This window comes from Eurypyga helias, unplaced genomic scaffold (assembly GCF_000690775.1).
Source record: "Eurypyga helias isolate BGI_N326 unplaced genomic scaffold, ASM69077v1 scaffold788, whole genome shotgun sequence".
In the NCBI taxonomy this organism is placed as follows: Eukaryota; Metazoa; Chordata; class Aves; order Eurypygiformes; family Eurypygidae; genus Eurypyga; species Eurypyga helias.
In genome coordinates, this window is record NW_010264795.1 from 1 (window position 1) to 10,798 (window position 10,798).

The following is a 10,798-nucleotide window of genomic DNA, read 5'->3' on the forward strand; positions in this document are numbered from 1 at the left end:
CCAGCTCTCATGTTCTACAGCTTTCTGACACACCATGGTACTACCGAAGGGGACCCTTCCTCACAGCATCCATCTGTGATTTCGCATTTTTGTACCTTGGGATTGGATCTGCAGAACACAGGGAGCCAAGCCATCGGGTGCTGCATCATTCTTCGAACGTACCCACCCCCACGAACCCAGACTTGGCCTCTACGACTCTGCAGCACCAATAAAAACAACGGCGCTTGGTTTCAACTCACAGGTCGCAGTTTGCCGTACGATGTCTCGGGGGGAATTCGCGGAGGCTGGGAGAACCCGGGAGACTCCGAAGTGAAGCTGTTTTCTGAAAGAGGAAGCACCAACCCCTCACACACCAGCCGCTCGCTGCGGCTGAATAAACTTTACCCTCCAAAAAAAGCCGCTTTCCCCAGCCCCCGCTGTGAAATGTGACCAATTTAAACCAAACTTTTAGCCAAAACGGCTCTGTTTACTACCAGAAAATCTCTTACCGTTGGTTGAGGGTGACCTGGGGAAGTACTGGGAACCTCTTTTATCCGGACTGTGGTAGGGACTGGTGGGAGGCTGGTCGTACAGCGGCAGCGGCGGAAGGGCGTTATTAGGCTTCGGAGTGGGCGATACCTGTGTTAACGAGAGGGAGGGGTGCAGAAAGCCTTACCCCTCGGTGGTTTTTACGCACACACCGAGATGCAGTTCAGCCCTCGGACACATCAGTACGCTAGGAACCACCCTCTGGAGTAAAACTATCCGTCAAAAGTGCCGTTAGGCACGTTTGGGAAGGAGAGCCAAGATATCCAACGGTGATTATATGTTTTTTAAATCACAGGTTGCCACCGAGCAGAAATTTTTATCCTCTCCCAGGTGATTTCGACAGAGCTTTTGAAGGTTATTTGAAAAAAGTCACTGGGCCAAGCGTGCCTCTCCATGCGGATTCACGCAAAAGCCTGAAGACGAGGAGTTTTGTCCCAGCCCAACTGCATACGTGTCATTTCCATGTTGAGCTTTCGTGGGCATCTCGAATCGAAGGATAAAGCCAGCGGGGAAGTTACGCCGTAGGGAACGTGGGAGCCCGGTTTCTAGCACCGCAATTCCACGTGAGACCATGTCTGACACTCTAACAGGGCACAAGGATTACAGAACTCTACTGAAATGAGGAGAGTTTTGCAAAAATTACTGTAATACAGTATTTGGCACTTCTCTGCCCTTCAAAACTCGAGAGGACGCAGAAGAGATTTAACTATGAAAACGTTACATTAGGGCCGAGAGAGGCTGTAATTCTCTTTTTGCCACATGGAGTTTGATGTCTCAAGTTTATGCCACAAATTAATTACAGGAGGCAGACTGTGAATTTTCTCTTTTGGTTCATTTCCTTTCTACCCAAATACTTGCCTTTATTCCCAAATCTCTTAGATTTGCCAAAATATATCAGTTGATAATTATCAGGCTGGGTAAGAAACTGAGAGGTAAGTGCTCGGGGTGGGGTTTTTCATCTTAAATTGGTTCTGATTTTTTGTCTGAACTTGGCTCTGATTTCTTTCTCCCTAAAGAAGCGCCCGCCCTCTGCAGCCTTGCAAATCCGCTCGAGCTCGCTCGCACCGTACGTACCGCACCTCAACTCCTTACGCACCTGGATATCTCCAATCCACTGCGTCTCTCCGTTTTCTGAGGCCGTGAGCTCTTCAACCAATACAGACGGGAACACCCCAACGCGCCCATTGAATTCTCCTTCCCAAAAGCCATCGTCGTCTTGGTTTTCCTTGTTCAAGATGCGGATGATCGCTCCTTCCGGGAAGGACAGCTCGTCATCCGTCTGGCCCTCGTAATCATAAAGTGCTTTTACGAAACAGACTGAAGAATGGAAGAGGGAAAAAAAGAAACCCACAAGTGTAATTGGCATGAGCTTGGCAACAGGAGTAAGGACTACAGTTGGGCTCCATGACCTTAAAGGCCTTTTCCAACCTAAATAATTCTTTAATTACCGAGTCAAACGACTTCAGTTTTCCTTAATTTCAATTAAAGTTACCCTCTCCTCTATGAGACAGCCAGGTAAGTGAGGCAGATGTGACACCAGGCAGACAGCACTGAGAGCAGCTGTACTCAGGTACAGGTCAAAGATGAGGAATTCTCACGTGCGACACCCGAAGGCGCGAGGCAGAACGCTGTCGAGAACAGGCCCAATACAGAGTTTAGCGATCGACTGGTATTTACCGCTGGAGTCTCCGTTCAGCCCGCCCGAGACCAAGTCGGCCTCGGTGGAGTTATTGGAGGTGTGGGATCGACTATCCAGGGCTGCGAGGGACTGGAGCATACTCAGCAGGCTGCTGGACGTCGGGAATTGCAGGTACTTCTCTGGCACGTAACCCACCTGGCCCGCTTTATTCCGTGCCTGTAAAGAAACGACAGCACAGGCGCTCTGCTTTCCCACACTACGCTGAAAAGGTTCCAAGTTCTGTGTCTAAAAGTAACAGCGAAACCAAAACAATCGCAGGGAAATGGTACCTTCACCCAGTCTTCCATGTCTCCGTCCTCGATAACCTCTAACACCTCGTGTTCCTCTATGGTCAGTTCATCCGGCTGCGAAGCCTGAAGGATGCACCGGGAAGATTAGAAAATACAAGTGTTTCCAGGCAGCATAAAGACCTTCCCAACCAGCCTGTTAGTAAAACTTGCGTTTTTAAGAAAACTGAATGTACCAGGATGCAGCACACTTTAAAAGCCATTACCAAGGTTCTTCTGTAGAGCTCCCGACATTCACAAGACCCTTTTTCCCTCGAGAGGATGGACGGAAGCCCCTCGAATACCACCCAGCGCCTCCAACCCGACTGACTTGTGAAACCCTAGTGAATCCCTACTCTGCGACGACGTCTGCCACCGGCTTCGGGCACGGCCGCGGTGTGATTGACAACCGCCCCGGCGGCACGAGTGCACCCCAACAGCCAAGCTTTAACCCACGAGTGGCAGCCTCCCCCTCCTCCTGCAGAGGAGAGCTTTGCCGTAGGGCGCGGAAGCACGGATTTCGAAGGCAGCCAGGCCGGCTGGGCACCAGAAATGAGAACGTTTGCTAACGGCAGGCACACGACTGGTGTCCTTGAAGCCAAGGCAAGGGCATCGCTGCATCCTTCACGGACTCCAGCGCTCTGCCCCGCCGGAGTTTAAATCGCAGCGGGGTGGATTTTACGCTGCCGCAGTTTTTCACAACTCGACGTTAAGGTAATATTTAACGTGCACCGTTGCTGAGCCAAACGCTGACACTCTACCTCAAACTCCCACCGGTCACCTCTACGATTTGTTTCTTGCGTGATTCATTTTTTCTACTCGAATCTTTAAGAAGTAGGACAAACCTTGTATGAATAAACAACTTTGCAGGTGAGAGGATAATTTCTGAGAGTGCCAGAAGGGCTGGAACTACTGTCATCAAAAACATCCAGGCTGTCTTCAAACTCTTCACCTTCTTCCTTGTCTGCATCAGCATGAATCTATTAAAACAGATTGAATTCGGCATTATTCCATCAAGTGACGATGGTGATGATAATAATAATCAATAAAATGATGAAGAAATAACAATAAAAATTAATCGATCAATATTCTTCAGTGTGTTTTTACTACTTATGATCACTGAAACTGGACAAAGACCCAACAACTAACCAATATTCAGCATCAATTCTCAAGTAACAGCAGAAAAGGTGTCATCACACAGAGCAAATACAGGGAAGAAGAACAGAGCTGTCACCAAATTGTCACATCTCTGCTTAACTCAGCTGTATTTCTTCATTCCAGAAAGCCCGTGGACTTGTACTTCTTCAAGCCTGTGGACTTTCAAAATTATGATTTTGGAAGCTCCAACTCAACTGCTGGACGGTTAATCTATGTTTTACATGAGCTGTGGAACAGTGGCTTTGGAAATGCCATTTCAGAGCAATAGCAACCATTTCATGGGAAAAAAAGAGTCGCTTATTGAGAATTTATGCTCCTAAAAGATTAATGTGCCTGCGACCACGAGTTATAAAATGAAACTACAGTGGAAATACTCACATTTGAAAAGCTGAAAGAAAATAAAAGCCCTTCAGCTGGTGTATTCTGTACAATAGACTTGCTGCAGCTTATACAAAAAAAGTCATCCTTAGAGGAAAAATGTGGATTAAAAACGAGCTCTACAAGTTTAAATACAACCTGAGGTCAGCACAGTGGAAACACACGAGTTTCTATAAATGTAGTTTGGGCACCAGTGACACGAGCCGTGCGCTGGCCTTGTGCCTGCCTTAAAATCTGAACAAACACTTTATCTCATGGGAAAACAGGCAAGTCCTTCGAATTAGAGGCAACACCATTGTGTCTCTGCCATCTTCCCTTTACTTATTCCTTTTAACGTGGGAGTGAATTTGCTCTTCCTGATGAAAAGTGAAAGGCTGATAAACCAGCAAAAAGTTAGGCTGAGACTAAAAAGGCACCGTGCAGCCTCCCTCAACCAGCAGCCCCCACACCTCTGCTCTGGATCATCTTTGTTCTTCAGGACCTGGAGGAGAAGAGCACAAAGCTTCACAATTTTCAGACTTGGATTCAGTTTTACGTTCGGATTTTCAGAACACATCCCTATCCTATCATCCCCGCTCATTTTCATTCCAGTCCAGAGGAGGCCACGAAGATGCTCCGCGGGCTGGAGCACCTCTGCTGTGATGAAAGGCTGAGAGAGCTGGGCTTGTGCAGCCTGGAGAAGGGAAGGCTCCGGGGAGACCTTATAGCCCCTTCCAGTACCTGAAGGGGCTACAAGGAAGCTGGGGGAGACTTTTTCCAAGGGCCTGTAGTGACAGGACAAGGGGTAACGGGTTTAAATTGAAAGTGGGGAGGTCTAGATTAGATATCAGGAAGAAATTCTTCCTGGAGAGGGTGGGGAGCACTGGGACAGCTTGCCCAGAGAAGCTGTGGATGCCCCATCCCTGGGAGTGTCCAAGGCCAGGCTGGATGAGGCTTGGAGCAACCTGGTCTATGGAAGGTGTCCCTGCCCATGGCAGGGGGTTGGAACTAGATGATCTTTAAGGTCCCTTCCAACCCAAACCAGTCTGTGATTCTATGATTCTATGAAACAGCACAAGAACTCCTTTGGGATTTGGGAAGGCTGAAGCTTGGAACTGCACACAACAACTTTAATCTCTGATTATACTGTGAGCCATGGGAACACTGCCTGCAGCGCCAGGCTACGCAGAGCAGTGATTACAACCACCTTCACCACAGATCACTGTCTTTCGGAGCTGTCTGTAACCTCCGAGAAGAAACACCCTGAAAAAGTGAAGAGCAGACTCAGGAATTGCAGGATTTGCCGAGAATCCTTGCAGTGGTCACTCACTTATTCACACTAAAGATGACACAGATGAAAATAGCCAGCCAAAAAAAAACCCTCTAAGGGTTTGACACCATTGCCAAGAAAACAAATAAGCAGAAAAGCAGGAAGAAATACGGGAACGAGCAGGACTTTTTGTGCGTAGACAGCACACACTTGCTGACACGGAGATTTTGTTTCTCCTAGGTGGTCAGCAAAAGAAAACTCTTCTCCAAACCGTTTGGAGGCAACGAAAAACCACATTCCCACTCCCCCTGCAAGTTTCATTATGCAGGAGCTACACTGTGGCTGTCCAAAACCTTTAAGATTAAAAAGAAAGTGTGAATTAAGTGATTTTAATAGTGTGTGAGGACTGCAGTTCGGAAAGTACCCCCGACTCAAACCAAGACTTTATAAAAGCCTCTGAATTTTGTTAAATATGAAATCTGTAAGCACGCCCAAAAAACTGTGAATTTCTTCGAGGCACGTTGACTAAACGGTGAGGAATTTTCTTTGAGGCGGTTACAGGTGAAGAGGAGCAGATTGGTGAGTTGTAGTGCCCAAGGCGACAGCTCAGCATCGCTGCCATGCAGGGAAGTAAGGGCAGGAAGGGCATAACGAGCTCCTCTTTTCTGGACAGGGTTTCTTGGTTCAGGCAGCTCTTCGACTCAGCTATCGCTGATTTTTTGGAAACATACTCTTTGGAGGGGAGAGAAATGAGAGTTTGCTTTTTATTCCTTCTGGAATGACATAAAAACGCACCTTCTCCCAAGCTAAGCCGAAGGGAGATGTCTCTGGCCTATTCTGCAAACCAGCCACAGGCACTACAGACACAATTAGTCTTACGTACTGCGAGTGAGAAGTCGTTACCGACCTCCCATTGACCCAAGTCGCTTTTTAATTCAGTTTTGGGAGTATTGACTGAAATTTTCACAGGAGTCGGTGTGACCTGAGACACGGCAAGACATACTCACGCAACTGAACCTGAGTTACCGAGCGTTTGGATGAAAAGCAGCAGTGACCAGGTTTATGCTCTGTTCCGATTTAACTCTGTTACTGCTTTAAGTGAAATGAATTATTCATACAGAAAATGTCAATTATTTACTGTCTCTCAAATTCAATCCCTGGATGTCTTCAAGGCCAGGCTGGATGAGGCTTTGAGCAACCTGGTCTAGTGCAAGGTGTCCCTGCCCATGGCAGGGGGGTTGGAACTAGATGATCTTTAAGGTCCCTTCCAACCCAAACCATTCTGTGATTCTATGATTCTAAATGACAGGGCAGTAACTTGCAGGTGAACAGTGGTAACAACTAAACCTATGATTAATTCTTTGAGGGAAACATCTAACCCTGCTCACAGGGATGGCCGGCCTCTTTTCCAAAGCCCAGGTGGCCAAGAGGCCAACAGCATCCTGGCCAGCATCAGGGACAGTGTGGCCAGCAGGAGCAGGGCAGGGATCGTCCCCCTGTGCTGGGCACTGGGGAGGCCGCCCCTCGAATCCTGGGGACAGTTTGGGCGCCTCCCGGCAAGAAAGACACGGAGGGGCTGGAGCGTGTGTGGAGAAGGGAATGGAGCTGGGAAGGGGCTGGAGCACAAGTCCTGGGGGAGCGGCTGAGGGAGCTGGGGGGGTTCAGCCTGGAGAAGAGGAGGCTCAGGGCAGACCTGATCGCTCCCTACAGCTCCCTGAAAGGGGGGGGCAGAGAGGGGGGTCGGTCTCTTCTCCCAAGGGACAAGTGATGGGACAAGGGAAATGGCCTCAAGTTGTGCCGGGGGAGGGTTAGATGGGATATTGGGGAAATTCCTTCCCGGAAAGGGCTGTCAGGGTTGGAAGGGGCTGCCCAGGGAGGGGGGAGTCCCCACCCCGGGAGGGGTTTCAGAGCCGTGTGGCCGAGGTGCTCAGGGCCATGGGTCCGTGGTGGGATGAGCAGGGTGGGGTTAACAGTGGGACTGGGTGGGCTTGAAGAGCTTTTCCAACTGTAACGATGACATGATTCTGTAACATCGTAAACTATCAATGAAACTTCAAAGAAACACGCAGACGTTTTTCTTTTTAAGGGATGGCAAACATACGTGACGGCACCTCGGCAAGGTCAGAAAAATCCACGTGCAGTAAAGTCAGCAACAGAACCCGTAAATCCTACAAGATACTCAGTGAGGAGTTGCTACTAGGGAACGCGGAGGCGAGGTGTCCCTGCTGGAATCCCTACCAGGTGCGAAGAGCCGTTGTTGGTCACTGAAGGCAGGCTGGCCCAGCGCTCGTTTTCCAGCTCCTCCATCACTTGGTTCATGGCGCTTTTTAGCCACGTATCCACGGACACACCGATCTGCTTCAGGAGATCAAGACGGGCTTCAGCTTTCAGCTTAATGATCTGAGGATATAAACACACACTGGTCAGAATTCTTTCAAGATTACGTTTCACTCCTCGCCACGACTCAAACGCATTATTTCCTGATCCGCAAATTACTCAGGTGGCTCCCAAAGCTGCTCCAGGCAGAAACCAGCCCAGTTCTTCATTTCCTTGCCCGCGGGAATGCGGCGTGAGCCAAGAGACGGGACACAGTTTTCTAGAGAGGTAAAACGACAGGCACAGCCACTTTCACAAGCTGGTGCTGTCGAAATAACATCTACTAGTTTATGCTGACTTCAGATACCCTAGGGTCAGTTGGTTTGTATTCTTTTCAAAGTGCAAAAACCCAGACAATACCCAGCGCTTTACAGTATTTTTAACATTAGGAACATGCCTGGGCTGCAGGCCCTGGATGCCCCGTTGGCTGGTGACTAAACTGGACGTGATAGACAAATCCGATGCGATACACACACACAACCCACCGGCCCCTCAGCTGAGGCTATTTTCCCTCAGCACTTGTTAGAGATCACAGGAATATTATTATGGAAGCAGAATATCTTGATAATTCCAAAATGAAATAAATATCAGACTTCAACCAACAGTTTCATGATTTCTGGCTTCAGAACAGAATGAAAATTTAGGTTTTCTGACAGCTGGGTTCACTTCAGCATCCTGGCATGCTTGCTGCTCGGTGGAGCCAAGGCTTTAACAAATCCACGGCAAACCACCATCCTGATCCAAATTACTGAACAATCTAAACAGAAGGAATGGAAGGAGTAGCATGAAGAAATTCAGAATTCCAAAAAATGCAAAATTCAGAATTTCAAGGAATGTAAATTCAGAGTATCAAGAAATGAAAAATTCAGAATTCCAAGAAGTGCAAAATTCCAAATGTCACGAAATGTAGAATTTAGAATTCCAAGAAATGCAAAATTCAGAATTTCAAGAAATGTAAATTCAGAATTCCAAGAAACGTAAAAATCAGAATTTCAAGAAATGCAAAATTGAGAATTTCAAGAACTGCATAGCAGAATTTCTAAGATCGCATCACAGATTCACAGAGTGGTGGGGGTTGGAAGGGACCTCCAGAGATCATCTGGTCCAACCCCCCTTGCCAGAGCAGGATCCCCTTGAGTAGATCACACAGGAACAAGCAGGAGGCAAACCCTGGAATAAAATCGAGGCTATTCCTGTCCAGCCCAGCCCTATCATCATCAGCCCGTTGCACTTGCTCATCAGAAGAACAAAATCCCGTGATTTCCTGTGAGTCCCTCAGCGAGACATTGATGGAGCCAACAACAGAAACCCCCTCAACTGCCCCGGAGTTTTCCATGCATTTCCTTTCCCAGCATTGTTCAGCCTTGGCAAGTCACTGGGCAAGTAGCAAAGTTTCATCTCATTTCTCACCCTTCCTCGGGGATCCGAGCACCTGACTTCAGCATCGCTGCCCGTACCGACACATCATGCCGGCAGCAGCACCGGGAAACCAAGCAAAACCAGAAAACAGATGGGTCTGAGCCAAAATTAGAGGGAAATGGCTTTTTCTGTAGCGGCCAAAGCCCAGCAGATGATGTAGAAAGACACATACAGTGAATTAAAATAGCAATTGGTGCTGCACTGATTCTTCTCTCTTAGGCACAGCCATAATATATACAAAGATTTGGGTTAAGCCAAAACGATACCGGTGTTTTCCCTGGTTCTAACATGCTGCTGCACTTTACGACTGTCTTTCTATGAAGAAGGTAAGTGAATATAAATGACTGTAACTTTCATTCAGCTAAACCCCCAAATACAGATCCTTTTTCATTCGAAAACTATTGGTGAAGGTGAATTTAAACCTGTTTCAAACCATGAAAACGACTTTTGAGAGATACTATTTTGAATTCCGTTTAGAATAAATGTGATTTTTAAAAAGGAGATAACTTATTAGGGCAAAATTTACTACCTGAAACGGATCTTTATATGGGTACAGCTGCACACACACGCTCTCCCACACAACTAGGTGAAGGATCGGACAAGGCTGAGAAGTATTTCCCACGGGAAAAGCCAAAGCCGCTTAGCCAAGTGAAGTTTCCACTTCCGTGGAAGCGGTCCTCAGGTGAATGATTAACACCTGGTTTTAGCTGGGATAAAGGGAATCCCCCTCACAGCAGATACTATGAGGCTGTGTTTTGGTTGTGATGAGAATATTGATAACACTCGTGTTTTCCGTTGTTGCCAAGCAATGTTTATATCAGGTCAAGGACTTTTTCACTTTCTGATACTGCGTCTGCGTTCCCAGCACAAAACTGTCCGTAGAGACAAAAAATGAGGAAACAAGTAAAATACACTAAGATGCGTCACACTACTTCAGTCAAGACACAGAAAATACTGTCTTTAAAAGAATAAAAGTTAAGAGATTGAGCCACCCATCAGCATTTACATTCGAAAGGCAGATCCTTTCAATCTGACTGCGGCATCACACATCTTCTGAGAACCTTGTGAGTTAGTCTGCCCTAAGACCAACCACGAGAAGGTCTGAAATCAGAGGTGTTGGAGTTTGGAGTTCCAGAGGTGAATGGAGTGGGCATTTTATCCCTTTATTGGTCTTTGAAAGGCAATAACTCTCACTTTTTTTTCCTTCTGTCCCTACTTCTAATAGTTTGTCTGTTTTAAAGCTGTAAGAACATGGAAACAATAAGAATTTTAATGAATCATTAAACTTCTCTTTAGAAAAAAATATTTTAGGAGCACTTAAGAAATTGAGAAGTGTATTTCTCAAGAAAAAGAGAGAACATACATTGAAATTAAAAATACTAGCACACAAGGGTTGCACCAAAAAAGCTGAGTCCATGGATGCCAACTTCTGCACGTGACACATTTCTCTGCTCTTGCTTTTGAACAAAACCACTTTCTAACTGCGTCTGCTTTGAAAAGAGTGGAGATGAGTGGCTCCACAGCACCCAGTGAAGATGAGCGCTGATCCTGACTCCTATTTGGATGGTCCTACACCCAAGGATTAACGACCTGCTGGTGTGGTGTTGGAGCATGGGCAACTGTGTTGTGTGAGAACAACTTAGGCAAAGGTAGGCAAAGGCAGACGACTCATAAATCATGGAATGGTTTGGGTGGGAAGGGCCATTAAAGCCCACCCAGCCCCAC

The 10,798-nt window shown here is 47.2% G+C and overlaps 1 protein-coding gene across 1 annotated transcript in view; it reads right to left on the reverse strand.

The window, feature by feature from the left end:
* Positions 1 to 239: 239 nt before the first annotated feature.
* The window catches only part of LOC104513209 (FCH and double SH3 domains protein 2-like), a gene marked incomplete at both ends in the record, with an annotated part of 43,606 nt that continues 33,047 nt past the window's right edge, over positions 240 to 10,798 (reverse strand). The window contains 7 exon segments of the mRNA XM_010156489.1: positions 240 to 322; positions 489 to 618; positions 1,625 to 1,845; positions 2,206 to 2,383; positions 2,497 to 2,580; positions 3,339 to 3,473; positions 7,517 to 7,678. Of these exon segments, the coding sequence (XP_010154791.1) occupies positions 240 to 322; positions 489 to 618; positions 1,625 to 1,845; positions 2,206 to 2,383; positions 2,497 to 2,580; positions 3,339 to 3,473; positions 7,517 to 7,678 (993 nt within the window).